Source organism: Serinus canaria, chromosome 4A, assembly GCF_022539315.1.
Source record: "Serinus canaria isolate serCan28SL12 chromosome 4A, serCan2020, whole genome shotgun sequence".
Lineage (NCBI taxonomy): Eukaryota > Metazoa > Chordata > Aves > Passeriformes > Fringillidae > Serinus > Serinus canaria.
The window spans coordinates 18330299-18347380 of NC_066318.1; the positions used below are offsets into that span (position 1 = coordinate 18330299).

Here is a 17082-nt window from a genome sequence, read left to right on the forward strand (position 1 = left end):
CCCTCTGCCAGGGCCTGCCCACCCTCACAGAGAACAATTCCCAATTTCCAGTATCCCATCCATCCCTGCCCTCTGGCAGTGGGAGCCATTCCCTGGGTCCTGTCCCTCCATCCTTGTCCCCAGTCCCTCTCCAGCTCTCCTGGAGCCCCTTCAGGCCCTGGCAGGACTCTGAGCTCTCCCTGGAGCCTTCTCCTCTCCAGGTGAGCACCCCCAGCTCTCCCAGCCTGGCTCCAGCCCTGGAGCAGCTCTTTGGCCTCCTCTGGATTTACTCCAGCAGTTCCACATCCCTCTGATGCTGGGCCTCAGGGCTGGCTGCTCTTGCCTGCCCAGGATGGACACAGGTGACATTTTTCTTGCCCCCTGTCCCCAAAGCTCTTGCAGCCCCCCATGCTGGGGGCTGGGTGTGAGCAGGAGCCTGGATCCAGCTGAGAGGGAATCTCCCACCTGGGAGAAGGGCTGGGAGCTCTGGCCAGGCAGGAGGGGGCACAGGGCTGGTGAAATACCTCCACGTCCCCCCAGCCCCCCTGTGCCACCCTCAGAGCTGGTGCCTGTTTAGCAAACACCGACTTCCCTCCTGGTCCCCTGGTGCTGCCGGGAGGTGACAACACCTGATGTTCCTCCTGGGGCCGTTTGTCATTTATCACCTGCAGATTAGGAGGTGTTTAATGAGGGGACAGCCAGTCCCACCCCAGCCCCAGCCCAGCTCTCCATGCTGTGGTTAATCCGGGTTTATCTGGGGCCTGCCAAGAAATGTTTGTGTTGGACTATGCTTGAATCGATCTCTGTGCTGATAACAGCTCCCCCAGGCTGGGACATCTGATCCAGGGATAAATCCCAGGCTCCTGCAGGATTTATGGGAACTGCCAGGGCTGGAGGGGCTCTTGTCCACCCCTATGAACCACTGGAAAATCCTGCTCCTGGAAAATCCCCTCTGGAGAGGTGGGATGGCATTGCTCTCTTCATCGAGCCACTGGTTTTACTGGGGCTGGGGGATTCACACCCTCCAGCTCTCCCAGGGGCTACTCCTGAGGTTATCCCATCCTCCAGGGTGGGAGGTCACCAGGTTTGGGGGTGCTGAGTGTAACACTGCTGGTCCAGAGACACAAACTGGTGTCCTGTGGCCTTTCTGGAGTGGACAAAGTGCTGCTTTGTGCCTTCTCCTCGTTTTTAATTTGGTTTCTATCTCTGCCAAGTTGAGGAGATGCTTCTCCAGGGTAGAACTTGGGTGACTTTGTGGGGGAAATCCCCCCAGAATTCAGTGCTTTGGCTGTGAGAAGAGTTTCTTGTTAGCTTTGCCTCCCTGGGCATGAAAAGAAGGCTGCAAATCAAAGAGGGTGGGGTTTAGGTGGGATTTTGGGAAGGAAATCCTGGCTGGGAGGGTGGGCAGGCCCTGGATCCCTGGAAGTGTCCAAGGCCAGGCTGGAAGGGCTTGGAGCAGCCTGGGACAGTGTAATGGGATGAGCTTTGAAGTCCCTTCCAGCTCAAACCATTGTGGGACTCTGTGAAGGATCCCAGTCCCCCTGGCCTCCCAGAAGGTTTGTTGGTGTTTCCCCTTTCCCTGAGCTGCTGATCCCTGACTCTGTGGTGGCTGCTGGAGCTGTGGCCCTGCAGTCAGTGTTGTCTGGTGCCTTCTGCCCTCATCCTGGTCCCCAGGGATGGCAGGGATGGCCTGGCCATGACTGCGAGGGAAACTGGGCCCGTGGCCCCACTGAAAACCTGCTGGCTCTTCATCTGCAAGGCTCTGAGGCCTTTCCCCATGAGCCCACATCTCGGGCACTGGTGGGATGAGCTGAGCACCCTGTGTGTGGGATAAATTCAGTCCTGCCCAAAAAGAGCCAGGAAATGCCTCCTTCCTGGAGGGGGATGGGCTGAGCATCCCAGGTCACTGCTGTCCCATGGGAGGGGGACAGGCAGAGGATGTGGGGTCTCCAGCTCTGAGATCTGAAACTCTCCTGGCAGTGAGCAGGAGAACCATGTGGGATGAGAAGGGGCCCACAACCAAATACTGGTTTGGGATTTGGAGGAATCCCAGATCTCTTCCTGGTGTTGGAGGGCTGTGGCCTGTGTGGAACACTGACCTTGGAGAAAGGGTCTGGGTCTGAGGGATCTGGGAAGAGCCCTCAGCCCTCTGTGGGAATCTGGGAGAAGCAGAGGCAGGAGAAGGGAGAGATGCAGGACATTTGTAAGCTCACTGTCATCTGTGTGGGGATGATAAAGGCATTTTTACCAATCTCTCCTGAGGAGAGATTTGTACTTCCCATTTGTCTCTTCTTTCCAATGAGGCTTCCCTGTTCGTCCTTTGACAGTCTCCAACCATGGTGGGCAACCATCAACCCGTGGTGGGCAACCACCATCTGTTTCCATGGTGTGGGGTGGGAGAAGACACCATTGGCATGGGGGACACCTGAAGACCCTGGGGGGCTCTGGGAGGCCATGGGAGGCTCTGGGGGTGCTGCCCTCCTTGGCCAGGGGAATTTGGGGGGTCTTTGGGGTGGCCAAGGCAAGGAGGACACCCCACTAACCCAGCCCTGCCTCCCACAGCTGCACCCCATGAGGATGGACCAGCGGATGCCACCACTCATCCTGGAGGTGAGCACCTTCCCTCCTTCCTTCCCCTGCATCTTCCTGCTCCTGCTGGGAAGAGGAAACACAGGAGTCCCCAAGAGACCGAGCTGGGACATTCCCCACTCCCCATTCCCATGTCCCTCCCTCTCTGCCAGTCCCCTGTGTGTGTCACTGTCACCTCCATGGCCTGTGTGTCCCCATGGGCTGTGACAGGAGTGACAGCCAGGAGCACCTGAGTGCTCGAGTGTCACTTGGTCACCTCAGTTGTGCTGGTGTGAGCTGAGGACTTTGTAGGATCATGGAATTGCTTAATTTGGAGAAGCCCTCTCAGACCATCAGGTCCAACCATTCCCCAGCACTGCCAAGGCCACTGCTGACCCGTGTCCCCAAGTGTCACATCCACATGGCTGTTAAATCCCTCTAGCAATGGGGACTCCAGCTAGGGCTGGAAAATCCTTTTTGGGGAAGATTTTCCCACTGTCCACCCTGAGCCTGCCCTGGCCCAGCCTGAGGCCGTTCCCTCTCCTCTGTCCCTGTTCCCTGGAGCAGAGCCCGACCCCCCCGGCTGTCCCCTCCTGGCAGGAGCTGTGCAGAGCCAGAAGGGCCCCCTGAGCCTCCTTTGCTCCAGGCTGAGCCCCTTCCCAGCTCCCTCTCCAGGCTGAGCCCCTTCCCAGCTCCCTCAGCCTCTGCCCTGAAGTGCTTTCCCACTGCCTGGGAAGTGCTTTGGGGTGGGAGGTGCCAGCACCCGGCCAGGCAGAGTTTTCCAGGTGATTCTGAGCCACAAACAAAAGGTTCCCATCTGTCCCTGTGGGAGGGACGCTGGTGCTTGGGGTTCCTGCAGAGCTGTGGCACGGTGGGGCATCCATGGGGTGGGATTGTTGTTGTCCAGGTCCTGCACACACACAGAGCAGTGGGGCAGGGATGGTGTCCTCCTGCCTGGTGACAGCCACTGCTGTACCTTACCACCCCTTTCTCCAGGAGCCTGGAGGAGAATGTCTGTGGTTTTTTAAATGGAAAGACCAGGAAAAGACAGTGCTCTGCAGGGAGGAGTGGAGGACAGGAGGTTGGGTGATGCCAAGACAACGACCCTCCACGGACATTTGCGCCCTTTATGCCTTGTGAAGGCTGCCCTAGAACAGAGGCTGAACAGAGCTAAATAATAAAGCAGGGATTTATCAAAAGGATTTCCTCCATGGATGCACCTTGGGCAGCACAAGAGCCCAGGCAGGGCTGCACCCAGGATGAACCAAAATGGTCACAAAAATCCCTGACTGCTCACAGGGGCTCTCACTTTGATCAGTTCTGCTCCATTTGCATGTTGCAGTTCATTGTCCAGTTCCAGCTTTAGCCCAGGCAGTCCCATCCTGCTTGTTTTTCTCTCTCAGCCCACGGTGTTTGTGCTCTTGGGCTGAGATTTGGATCATTTGTCCTTGGTCCCAGCTAGAGCAGGAATTGTTTTGTCTCCCTGCTCTGTGCACAGAGCTCACCTATCCCCTCATATGAAGCCCAGACCCACACCCTAAAGCAGCACAGAACCTGAAAAACAGAAAAACTAAACCTGAGACATCACCCTCCATGGAAATTTGGGTCCTCCATGGAATCCTTTAGTTTGGAAAGGCCCTTTGAACTCCACACCTTTCCCCATTTCTCTTCTGCCTGGTCCCCTGGGCAGAAGGACCTTCCCTTGGGAACTGGAGGTGAGAAAGTGAAATGCCAGAGATAAGGGAAGTGTGAAGGAAATGGCAGCCAGCACTCGCCCTGCCCCTGCTCCTGCCAAGTGGGGCCGTTCATGGCTCAGGAATGTGTGGCATCCCGAGCTGCCCGGGGCGAGCTAATTCCCAAGGGAACCTGGCCCGTGCCAGCTCGGTTGCCAGGAGTGCCCAGGGCTGGGCTCCAAGGCTGTGCCCGAGGTTCTCCCAAGGGAGGAACCGCCCTGCAGGGAGCAGGGAGGGGTTGGAGCTTTCCATGGGGATGGAGGGGAGCTGCAGCGCTCCCAGTCCCTTCCCTTCCTTGCTAATGCCTCGGGGTAAAGAGGGAGGACAGGAACCAGGGAATGGCTAGAGCTGTGCCAGGGTGGAGATCGGGGAAAGGTTCCTTATCAGAGGGTGCTGGACACTGACCAGGCTCCCCAGGAAATGGAGCTCCAGGAATGTTTGGTCAATCAGGGTGAGGTTGTTGGGGTGCAGGACCATGGGCTGGACTGGATGATCCTTGTGGATCCCTTCCACCTTGGATATCCCATGAGTCCACAAGCAGCTTTAGGCTCTGCCTGAGCCAAGGTTCCTTCTCCAGAGGGGCTTTTGAGCTTCCTTTGACCAGAACAGGAACTTACAGCACCTCCACGTTTGACGAGGACAGCCGTGTGTGTCATGGCTGATGCCTTAGAGGTCTTTTCCACACGTGACAATTCCCTGGTTCTGCAGGGTTCCCAGCAGGCTGTGTACACACAGCAGCCCTGGCCCTGCCCAGCCCGGCCTCCCCGAGCTCCTTCCTCAGTGGCCCAGGGTGGATTTGTGGCTGTCCCGTGCCTGGGTGACAGCCAGCTCAGCCATGTGTTGCCAGCACGGCTCCTAGAGGTGCAAAGGCTCTGAATGAGCTGCAAGCTCCGTGATCCATTCCCTGGAAAGGGCAAGGAAATCTCTTGGCTCCCATCCAGCTTTGTTAAGGGCCCTGAGGTGGCAGCAGGGCTGACTTTGGCCCATGGCACCGTGGTGACACAGTTCAGGGCTGGAAACCTTGGCTCAGGGCGTGGGCTGAGCTCAGCTCCCACTCCTGGAGTACGCTCCAGGCTCTGCCAGAGAAATCTGGTCCTTTTCCAGCTGCTCTCCATGGGAATGAGGGCTTTGACACTTGGGGAACCAGGCAGTGAAGGGCTGAAGCTCTGCACGAGAGCTTTAGTGCTGGGATCTGAAGCCACAGTGAGCAGAACCTGAGTCATCCAGTGCCAGAGGATGGATTTCCTCAAGGGTTGCTCCATCAGGGTGCTGGATTGTTGGGCTTGGATCCAGTGGGATGCCCCAGCAGGCAGGAACCAGGAGGAAAAGGAGCCCAGAGGTTCTGGTAGCTTGGAGGAGCCAGGCTTGTAAAAACAGCTCAGTAAAACCAGAACTAACCCAAAGGTTAGGCCAGGGCTGAGTCACTGCCCAGGTGAGGCAGGAAGGCAGGAACTGTTCCCATTTCAGGCTCAGAACACACTGAATTAGTGGCTACACCACTTAGATTTCTAAGCCTGAATTATTCCCAATTAATTAAAGTTATTGTCCTAGAATTCCTCAGTTCATTAAAGAGACTGTCCCAAAAATAAAACTCCTCAGGGTGCTGAGTTTAAAGGAGACCAGAGCCAGCACGTCCAGGGTGGGCTGCAGATCCAGCGTGCCTGAGGTGTAATCCTGGCTGGATTCATCCCATTCCTAGTGCTCACTCCTGCTGCTTGCGTGGCCAAAGCTTTGTACCCAAAGCTTGCTTCCCTTTATCAGGTTTGATTTCTGTCCTACCTCCATCCTCTCCCGGTGGCCCGGTGTTATCAGGGAGATAGGGAGGGGGGAAGTGGGGCAGAGGACGCTGATTCAGCCCCGGGGAGGTTGGCTGAGTCAGACCTGGAGCTAAATCACCTCAGCTCAGGTTCCTGGGCCGTCACCCCCGCTCCCTCCATTTCCTGCTGGCTCAAACCCCCGCGGGACGTCGGCCTCCCCCCACTGGCTGTCAGGGTCAGCTTTCCCAGCCCCGTGTCCGTGTTTTTGCCGCAGGCACGCTCAGAGATGGACAAGTACCTGTCCGGCGAGGTGCCGCCCATGCCCGTGCTCCCGGACAAGAAGTACCGCCGGGAGAGCGCCTCGGTGGTGGATGAGTTCTTCTCCATGGAGAAGCCCAGCTCGGCGCCCTACAGCGTCAACATCAATGTCATCCTGCCTGACACCACCCACCTGCGCACGGGGCTCTACCGGCCCCCCAAGCCCGTGGCCCCCTTTCCGCAGATCAAATCCGAGCCCGGTGCCGGCTTCTCCCAGCCCTGCTCGTCCTCCTCCGGCCCCACGCAGACCCTGCCCGACTTCACCAGCGTGTTCAGCATGCCCCAGTCGGTGGCAGTCAACAACATCTTCATCAAGCAGGAGATGCCCCCAGAGATCCCGCTGTCCACCCACCCGCAGCAACCCCAGCTCTTCCAGCTGCCCCTGGGCGCTGCTGGCGCCGACATTCCTACCCTGGCGTCCTCCTCCAGCAGCACCACGGCCATCAGCTGCCTCAGCGGGGTCACCATGTCCACGGGCTCTGTGGCCAGCGTGGCACGCAGACCCGTGCAGCCAGCAGGGCCCCTCAAGCAGTACCCACACGTGGCCCAGGGACAGGGGAGCTTCGGGAACATCTCTGGGCAGTTCTACCCCGCCCCGGGGGTGACTCTGCCCCCCTCGCCCCCCAACTCGCAGCCCGGCAGCCCCGAGAACCAGCCCGAGCTCATCAACACCATCTCTCCCCCACCCTCCTACGAAGCCACATTTGGACTGAAGCTGGTGCAGTCAGCCCAGATGCCCCCAGGGCCCAACGGCGTCGGGAGCCTCTCCCAGGGCCACGTTGTGATGCAGCCCCCCAAGTACAACCGGCGCAACAACCCTGAGCTGGAGAAGAGGCGGATCCACCACTGTGACTACCCAGGTGTGCTCACGGGGCCTTTGGGGGCTCTTGGCACCCTGAGGATGGGTAGGAGCCTCCAGGGATAATCTGGGATCCTTTTGGGGTGAAGCTGTGGATGGAGCCGCAGGGAAGTGGGAGGGAGTAGAAGAGGTTGATCCCACCGGCACGGTGTGGTTCCTGTTTTGTCCCCTTACCTCTCCCTTTACACTCTGGCAAATGCAACTCAGCATAGCTCCTAAGCCAGGGATGCTCCTGGGAATCTGCTCCTGGGAATCTGCACTTGGGAATCTGCTCCTGGGAATGTGCTCCTGAGCTGTTGCTTTGCTCTGGTCCTTCCCAACCCTGAGCAGCCACTGAAGCCACTCTTCCATTCCCATTCCCCCTTCCTTTCCCTCTCTCACACAGTGGGTGGAAAACCAGCAAGGAGTTCCCACCAGGAGCCCTGCTGGGCTCTCTCTAAGAGTTCTGATCTTCCAAAGAGGCAAAGAACTGAACATCCCTGTGGCATCCTTCCACGGCTCCACGTGCTGCAGCAGGAGCTGTGCAAGGGCATTCATGGAGTGCTTTGGGTTGGAAGGGATGTTTAAAGGCCATGTCATCCCACCTCCTGCCATGGACAGGGACACCTTCCTGTCCCAGTTTACTCCAAGCCCTCAAGCTGTGAATCAGCCCAGAGCCGCTGTGGCTGCCCCTGGATCCCTGGAAGTGTCCAAAGTCAGGCTAGACAGGGCTTGGAGCACCCTGGGATAGTGGGAGGTGTCCCTGCCCTTGGCAGGGGGTGGAACTTGGATGAGCTTTCATTCCAACCCAAACCATTCTGGGATTCCATGGCACACACCAGGGAAGCAAAATCCCATTGAGAGATGGCAGTGAGAGCTGCTCCTGGGCCAGGACACACCTCCCACTTCCTGGGCTGATCCCCAGGGCTGAGCAGCTGTGGATTAGCAAACAGCTTTCCGTGGGGGTGTGTGAATGAGGAAAGTCACTTCCCAACTGCTTCAGGGAGATTTACTGACCCTTTCCCTGGCATGGGAGTGGCTGAGGCCAGCCCAGAGGCTGTGCCTGCTCCAGGTCCTGTCTCCAGCCATGATGCCAGGAGCTGCATAAGAACAGGAGAGCTTGAGAGAGATCTTTCTGTGCTTACACCTTCCCACTCTGGCATCCTGTGGATCAGGGACTTTCCGAGCCACAAGCTGCCAGTGGTTGATGGTTTGGGCTGAGTTTTTATCTTCTGCTGGTCATGGTGGGGACATGAAAGGTGGAATTAGACCTGAGACACACTCCTTGTGTCTGACACATTCCTTGTGTCAGAGGCTCATCCTGCAGGATTTGCACCAAGGCAAAGCTGCTTTTAGCAGGATTTTGGTCTGTGGTGCAAAAAAAACCCCAAACCCCAATCTGTGCTGAATAAATCCTGGGTCTGTACAGGCGGAGATGGAGCAGGGGTCCATGTGATCCCTCCCTCAAAGGTTCAGCTAGAGGTGACTCCAATCAGGAATAATGGTGAGGGATTGTTACCAACCTGGTCTCTGTGAGGAAGTGAGGGGGGCTTGGACACTTCACACCTGGAACCAGATGAACGTGGGAGAGCTGTTGGTAAAGCCCCCTCCAGAACCTGCCAGGGCCTAGAGGGGCTCCAGGAGAGCTGGAGAAGGACGTGGGACAAGGCTTGGAGGGACAGGAGCCAGGGAATGGCTCCCACTGCCAGAGAGCAGCAAGGGATGGGATATTGGGAATTGGGAATTATTCCCTGGGAGGGTGGGCAGGCCCTGGCACAGGGTGCCCAGAGCAGCTGTGGCTGCCCCTGGATCCCTGGCAGTGCCCAAGAGCAGGCTGGACACTGGGGCTGGGAGCAGCCTGGGACAGTGGGAGGTGTCCCTGCCCATGGAATGGGAAAAGCTTTGAGCTCCCTTCCAATCCAAGCCATTCCTTCATTCCATGATCCCTCTCCCAGATGTGAGAGGCTGGCAAAACTTCAGAGCCCCAGAAGCAAAACTGAATGGGGTCACACCCCTCCTGCCAAGGAGGAGAAAAGCAGCTCCTGCCCCACCTGAGCAGGACAGGACTAAGGGCTGATCCTGAGCAGGAGGCTCCTCTGGCCTGGGTGGAAACACTGGGATGAAAATTATCCCTGTGCTGCTTGTGCAGGTCATAAAAATGCAAATTCATATTTGAATGTCCTCATCAAAACACAAAGCAGCAGGGCCAGAAAGGGCAGCAGAGGCTTCCTTAAGCTTTATCCAACTTAAACTTCAGAGGAGTTAAACTGACTCCTTTTGAGATACTTGCAGTTGGAACTGTTCCCCAGTCACGGTGTTTCTGTTAAACACTGTCTTGAAACCTGCTCATGCTGGTCTTGTGAAAACACTTCCCCCTGGCTCTGCTCTGGGACCTGGAAGCCAAGTTGTGACTGTCCCTGGCTGTTTCCTGCTTCCTGGAACATTGGTACCACGTCTGCTGGGCCAGGACTGTTACAAAACCCAGTCTTGCAAAGCCGTGTCAGCCCAGAGTGGAGCCCAGTGCAGCACAGAGCCAGAAACGTGGGAGAATCAGGTCTTTTCATCCTGTGCTGGAAGGGGGTTTGAACCTCTGTGCGTGTCTGCCCGCCCCTAATTCCCAGCACAATTCCCATGGGTGGCAGGAGAAGGTGTTAAAGTCTCTCTGCCTAAGAGCAAACGCTCCTTAGTGCTGAGCTCAAGCCAGGCTTATTTGCATGGCCCAGCTCTGTCCCTCCCTTCAAATATCAGAGTTTGTTTAAGCAAGGGCCCCTTTCTCACAGGGAAATTGTGATTTTTTTTTCTGTCCTTGCAGGTTGCTCAAAGGTTTACACCAAGAGCTCCCACCTGAAGGCACATCAGAGGACTCACACAGGTAAGAGCAGCTCCAGGAAATGCTGCCAGCCTCAGGTACCAAACCTCCCCAAAAAAGGGCAAGGTCAGGTGGGATATTGGGAAGGAATTCCTGGCTGGGAGGGTGAGCAGGCCCTGGCACAGGGTGCCCAGAGCAGCTGGGGCTGCCCCTGGATCCCTGGGAGTGTCCAAGGCCAGGCTGGACACTGGGGCTGGGAGCAGCCTGGGACAGTGGAAGTTACTGTGGTGCAAGATGGGCTTTAAGGTTCCTCCCAACCTGATTTGTTCTTTGATTCTTTAATTTTTTGTCACTCTGAGCTCTTCCCTTGAGATGTTCCAAGTCCTACCTGGGGCTGATCCTGCTGATCCTACAGGAAGGCTGCAAAAGGCCTGTGCTGCACCTTTGGGATCTCTGAGGAGACCAGAGCATCTCTTCTGTGTCAAATCCCCACCCCAGGGCACCCAGGGAGAGGGAGGAACCCCTCGTGTCTCCCTGAGTTCCACTGAACCCACCCAGGGAAGGGCTCCCAGTTCATGAGAGGATGGGCTGAAGGTGCCACAGGGAGCCCAGCTGGGAGCAGCTCCCAGCACAGCTCCCCTGGGCTGATCCCAGCTCCGTGACACTCTGCATTCAAGCCCTGGCGCCCTCATTAAGGCATTTATTATACCTGAAACATTATCAGATCCCCAGGTAGTCCAGGAACCATCAGTGCCCTCATAAATCTCTTTTATAGGAGGGCTGATCTTTACTGAGAGCAATTAAGCCGGGCCCAGAGTTCACTTCTGGTTTTTATGAACAACGACCAAAGCCCTTTCTGTGGCTGGGAATTGCTTCTTGCTCTTGGCTCCGTTCCTCCCCCCCCCCCCCACCCTTATCAGCCCTTCAAACAAAGAATTTCATCTTGTGCCTGAGCCATGGTGGTTCTTTGGCAGGGGCTGGGCACGAGGGGCTGGAAAACAGCACAGAAGGGCTGGAAAAAAAGGAACAGGAAGGATGTTGTCCCAGAGCTGGGTGCTGATAGGGGTTTATCACAGTCTGGAATCAGGGCTTTGAAATTAAATTAAAGTAAATATCTCTTGTCCCTTCTGTTGGGAGCTCTGTGCCCAGGACAGGATCCATGAGTTGCGTGCCTCCTTACCTATCACATATAAAGATGTACCCAGGAAGAAAACCTGGGTGGGTTTGAAATCCAGGAAAACTCAGTGGTTTCTCCAGGTTTCTCAGTAATTATGCAGGAAATCCAAGTGGCTTTGCCTCCTTCCCTTCCCCTGCTGTTAGAGGGAAGGGTGAAGAGGTAAGGGAGGGTGTGAGCTGAGGAGTCAGGACCACTGGTGGTGTTGTGGGATGAGCAAAAAGCAGGGAATCCAGTCCTGAACCATCCTACAGTCCTGGCCCAGGGTCTCTGCATCCAATGTTTCTAAGCCTCGTGTTTTGCTTTGATCCTTGCTGAGGTCCTCACCAGAGCTGCTGAGGTCCTCACCAGAGCTGCAAGAGCAAGGGCTCACCCCAAATCCTGCCTCAGCTCCACCACCCAAAGGGTTAAGAATGTCCCTTCTCCCATTCCCTGCCTGAGAAGTCACTGTTCTGGGAGCTCTTTCCCTGTGGTTTCTGTTGCCACGGCTGGCTGTTTTCCTCTGCTGGAGCCACCATTCGTTTCCTGGGTGCCATTGTGAGGTTAAACATAAACCCCCGGGGCGGGAATGCCACCTCGGATCCTTTGTTTGAGCCCGCCCTGCCGTGCTGTCCTGGGAGAGGCAGCCAGCTCCTGGGACAATGGGAAACCTTGGGTTCCTGTCCTGGACATCCACCTGGCATTGTTTGAAAGCAAAGGGCTTCTCTGGGCTTGACCCAGCTAGGTGACCTGGAGGGGACAGGGTCTGGGCTGCAAGGGGCAAATCCTGCCTTTGGGAAAATCCTGCCTTTGGGAAAATCCCTCTTTTGGGAAAATCCTGCCTTTGGGCAAATCCTGCTTTTGGGAAAATCTTACCTTTGTCTTGGCATGTCCCAAGTCCCATAAAACCCTCTCCAACTCCTTGTAAATCCTCTGCAAGTGCTGTGTTTACCTGAGCCATAAAAATCCCTCTCCCTTTCCCATGGAGCAGCATCCAGGGGTTTTTGGAGGAGCAGGATGTGCTTGCACTACTCTGCCTCCTCCAGGTCCATGTATCCATGGTTTTGTGTTTTATCCGCTGCAGGCAAGGCACTGGAGACCTTGCTGTGGCTAATTTCACTTCCCTGGCCAAACGTGGCATTCCGAGCCCTGGAATTGTTCAAGGCCAGGTTGGATAAGACTTGGATCTAGTGGAAGATGGAACGTGGTCTAGTGGAATCTGGTCTGGGGAAGATGGGCTTTAAGGCCCATTCCAAGACAAGGCGTTCCAGGATTCCCTGGCTCTGTGGAGCAGCCTATGGGAAGAAGGGCTCCCTGGGAGCATGGAGAGGAAGGAATCCCTAGAAGTTGTTGAAGGAATCCCTGGAAGTTGGTGGAACCTGGAACACGAAGGGCTTTACGATCCTTTCCAAGCTGAGCTGTTCCAGGATTCCCTGGTTCCATGGAGCAGCCTGTGGGAGGAAGGGCTCCCTGAAAGCATGGGAAGGTCTCCCTGGAAGCCCGGGGAGGAAGGAATCCCTGGAAGCACGGCAGGGCAGAGCACACATGCCTGTGCACGCGTGCTGCGTGCGGACGTGCGCTCCCGCCGCGCCGCTGCGCCCGGCAGTTGGCCCCGGGAAGGGTAAATATTTGAGGTCGGGAATGTCAGCACATTCCCTGAACTCTGCCTGCCTGTTCAGGCTGTTAAGAGCAGCACTAATGTTTGAGAGCACCACACCCTGTGTGGGGACAGGGCTGCAGCTGGGGCTCAGCCCCGTGGCCCGGCTGGAAGCGGCCGCCGGCTTTTCCAGCGCAGCTCCCAGCCGGCTGGGAAGGTGCGTGCTTGAATGGATTTCGGTTGGGAATGGGTGTGTTTGGGAGGGAGGGGGAGAAGGCATGGGGATGACATCAGCTGAATACGCTGAAGGAAACACAATAGGTTGTGTACAGAGCTGCTGGCAGGGGAACTCGGAGGTGTGGAGCATTAGGTCATGGAATCCTGGAATGGTTTGGCTTTGGGAGGGGTCTTTAAAGGCTATCTGATCCTTTAGGGACATCTTCCATTAGACCAGGGTGCTCCAAACCCCATCCAACCTGGCCTTGAGCACTTCCAGGAATTGGGCAGCCACCTACATTGGATGGCGGTTTCAAAAAAATTTAGATTTTTCAGATTGAAATTTATATTTAGTGCCCTATCTTCCTCCTGGTGCCTCCCACCACTCACAGCTTCCTTAGGAATTTCTGGCTTTTTATTTAAAAAACCAACCTAATTCACAAGTTGTTTTTTGCCAGAAATGCTCCAAAATCCAGCAGGAACTTGAAGAGCACCAGAAGGCAAAGTGGGAGGGGGTGAAGAGGGGCAGGACCTGTTTGGTGCAGCTCAGTCCTTCGGTGGTGCTGGGCTGTGTGCAGCCCTGGCAGTGCCAAGGAAATCGGGTGACTCCTAGAGGCTTGGGGATGTTTTTGGGAGGCTGGGCAGGGGGTGGAGAGGGACAAGACCTATGGTGCAGCTCAGCCCGTGCTCCCTCAGCGGCCCCAGGCTGTGCACACCAGGGAGCCCTGGCAGTGCCACTGATGGGGGGTCTCCAGAGTCCAGGGGGGTTTTGGGGGCTGGGCACACGTGTGACCTGTGGCTGTCCCCGGGCAGGTGAGAAGCCCTACAAGTGCACATGGGAAGGCTGCGACTGGCGCTTCGCCCGCTCGGACGAGCTCACGCGGCACTACCGCAAGCACACGGGGGCCAAGCCCTTCAAGTGCCTGGCGTGCGGCCGCTGCTTCTCCCGCTCCGACCACCTGGCCCTGCACATGAAGAGGCACCAGAATTAGGAGCTGCCTCCCTTCCCACTTCTCCGAGAGCAGCTCAAACTCTTCCCTTCTCCCAGGGAAGGACCTGTACATAGGAACGACCCCGCGCCGCCGTCGCCGAGGCGGCAGGAGAGCCCTGCCAGCCCGGCCCCGACGCTGTCTGGTTTTACCAGAGACTGGAACCCCCCCCAGCCCACCTCAAACCAGCCCTGACTGCAGACTGAGCTCCTGACGAGGCTCCTGGTGGCACTGGGGCGCTGGAGCCTGGATGCCCAAGGGCTTTCTTCTGGCAATCCTGCTATTTATTCATCACTCAGGAGCAACTTGGTGTCTCAAGGCCCTCTGGGATGGGTTTTGCCCCTTTGGTGAGGCCCAGGAGGATGTGACAGCTTGGCTGTGACAGCTCTCACTTGGACTCTCTAGGACAGTCCCATGGCATAGCCATGGATGTGACACTGTGTGAGCATAGACGTGGCACCTTGTCCCATGGTGTGACCATGGGTGTGGCACTGGTGCCATGGTGTGGTCATGGATGTGGCACCTGTCCCATGGCATGGCCGTGGATGTGACACTGTTTCCCATGGTGTGACCATGGATATGGCACCTGTCCCCCATGGTGTGACCATGGATGTGACGCTGTCCCATGGCATGGCTGTGGATGTGACACTGTCCCCTGTGGTGTAACCAGGGATATAACACTGGTGCTGTGGTGTGACCATGGATATGGCACCGGTGCCAGGGTGTGACCATGGATGTGACCCTGTCCCCGATGGTGTGACCGTGGATGTGACACCAGTGCCGTGCCAGAACAGGAGCCATGCCCAGGGCTGTTGGTGGTGACAATCCCAGTTTCTGTGGGGGCACAGAAGAACAGACCTGTGACAAACTCACCCTTCAAACAAGGGGCAGCAAAAAACCAGGTGACAAAAGCGTCACCTCTGAGCCCATTCCTGGCAGCCAGCTTGGGACTGTGAGCACCTGCCCTGCCTGGCCAGGTTTTTATGGTTGTGTCCTTAGCATTTCTGCTTCCAAGAGGAATTTAAACTTTGGGTGTCTCTGGGAGGACCAGTGTGGGTTTGAAGCCACCTGGGGGACAGCAGAAGAGCCACTGCTGAAGGTCTGGTGTCCCAGAATCCACCAGTGGTCCCTTCTCCAGAATCCCACAAGGACTTGGTGGCTGCTCGTCCCACCAGGCCTGTGCTGTTGCCATTCCAGCAGATTGGGGAAAAAAAACCCAGGGAAAAAAGCATCTTGGAAACAAATTCCAATAAATCCTGCTGTTCAGAGTGGAATCACATGACTACCTCACAGGTTCACCTCCTCTGGCTCCCTAAGCTCCTTCCCCCATCCCATGGGATGCACATCCCTGTTCTCCAAAGCCTTCCAGGGGTTAAATTTGGGCACAACAAGGGCCAGTTCCAAGACCAGCTGTGAGCATTGTAAATTAATCAGGACCAAATAATGGGTCTGCTGTGTCCAGCAGAACACTGATTTGTTCCCCACCCTCCTCCTTCTCTCATTTCTCCATGGATAAATTTGGGTGACTCACGGATTGATGTGTGGGATGGAGGGCCAGGATGCACCATGGCATGGCCAGATGGAATTTGGAGGCCACTCCTCTCCGCTGCTGCCAGAGCCACTGCTGGGTTCCTGCTTGGCCTTTTCCTTGGATAAACAGAACCAATCCCATGGGTCTGTTTGACAGCAGAGGAGGGCAGGAAGGATTTGGGGTCCGTGGTGTGCTGTCGGCTTTGGGACGGACGCCGGTCCAGCTCTGTGGTGACCCTTCCCTGTGGCTCCTCAGCCAGGACCCTCCTGTGCCTCCAGGGAGGGTGGGAAAGGCCATGGAATTGCTGGATGGCTTTCCCAACAGTGGGAACAGTTTTGCAGCCCTCAGCACCAACCTCCATGCTCCAAGACGGTTTTTTGGGGCATCTTTTGTGGTTGGACCTCCCCAGGGCAGCAGCCAAACCCCAAGGCACAGGTCTTCATGTGTATCACCATCGGCCCCACCTGTGACCCTCTCAGAATGGTCTCTTCACCCCCCTCTGCCTTTGGAGAAGGAAACCTCCTCTTCCCATCCCTAATTCCCCTCCTTCCCCACCCTGTGATGCTGATGGAGCCCAAAACCAGTTTGCTAAAACCCAGTACAAAGCCAAACCCACCAACAGGCAGCTTAAAATCCGAGGGGATTTGGACATAATTTTCCTGCTAATCTTGGGAATCTTTTTCCCTACAGCCTCTGTTTGTCCTCCCCTGGACTCTGTGTGTGTAAATATATAAATATATATATATTATTTTTTCTATCTGAGAGGGGCAGAAGTGTTTTAGCACCCACACACTGCTCTGTATGCAAACTCCTCACATGCAAACTCTTCTCTATGCAACGATTTTTTGTTTTTAAAAATGAAAACCACAGCAAATCCTCAGCTTTTGTTCCTTTACTTTTCTATGGACAGAGCGGACAGCTCTGTATTTGTATTAGTGGCTAAGGGCAGCTGTTTTTGGGGAGAAAGCTGGGGAAAGGGGAATGGTGGAGCCACACTCATGACAAATGAAGGTCCCTCCATCCCCAGTCCCCTGGGACTTTTTGGAAATGTCCACCACTTTACAAGGAGTGGATCAAACGCTGGAATGTGGCTGCCTCATCTCTGTTTGGTAACGGGGAGAAAATCGCTGTAAATAGGCCAAAAGTGCTGTGTGACTTCGTGGGTTCTCCCAGGTGATCCTTTATTATCCAAGATGAACACAATGGGGAAGAAATTGGGACCTGGAAAATGTGGGAGGGGGAAAGATTTCTTTTCCTGGGATGCTGTGTTGGTTACAGATCCCCTCTCCCCCACCGAACTCCCCCAGGAATATTGATCCATCTCCTATTTTGTAATAAAATTTTATCACCTGCAGACCTGGTCTGGCTTCTGGTCCTTCCTGCTCCAAGAGCTTTTCTTGCCTCCACCCCCTGCCTTTCCAGGCATAAGGAAAGAAGGAATAAAGCTTTTTTACTGGGGAAATGGGGGTCCAGGCAGGGAAGGGTCCATGAACGGTGTGAGCCTGGAGTTGTCCCTGTCCCAGTGCCATGAGAAGGGATGGGGAGAGGCACAGCTCTTGTTTTTGATCCCCTCTCCTATATGTGCTCCCATTCT

At 56.0% G+C, this 17082-nt stretch overlaps 1 protein-coding gene across 3 annotated transcripts in view; it reads left to right on the plus strand.

The window, feature by feature from the left end:
* The window catches only part of LOC103816327 (Krueppel-like factor 5), a 29013-nt gene extending 12171 nt beyond the window's left edge, over positions 1-16842 (plus strand). For all 3 annotated transcript variants that reach the window (XM_018914228.3, XM_009090279.4, XM_018914229.3), the window contains exons 2-5: positions 2542-2589; positions 6312-7215; positions 10006-10065; positions 13782-16842. In XM_018914228.3, the coding sequence (XP_018769773.1) occupies positions 2542-2589; positions 6312-7215; positions 10006-10065; positions 13782-13960 (1191 nt within the window). In that variant the 3' untranslated portion in view covers positions 13961-16842. The remainder of the gene's footprint in view (positions 1-2541; positions 2590-6311; positions 7216-10005; positions 10066-13781) is intronic.
* The last annotated feature ends 240 nt before the right edge of the window (positions 16843-17082 follow it).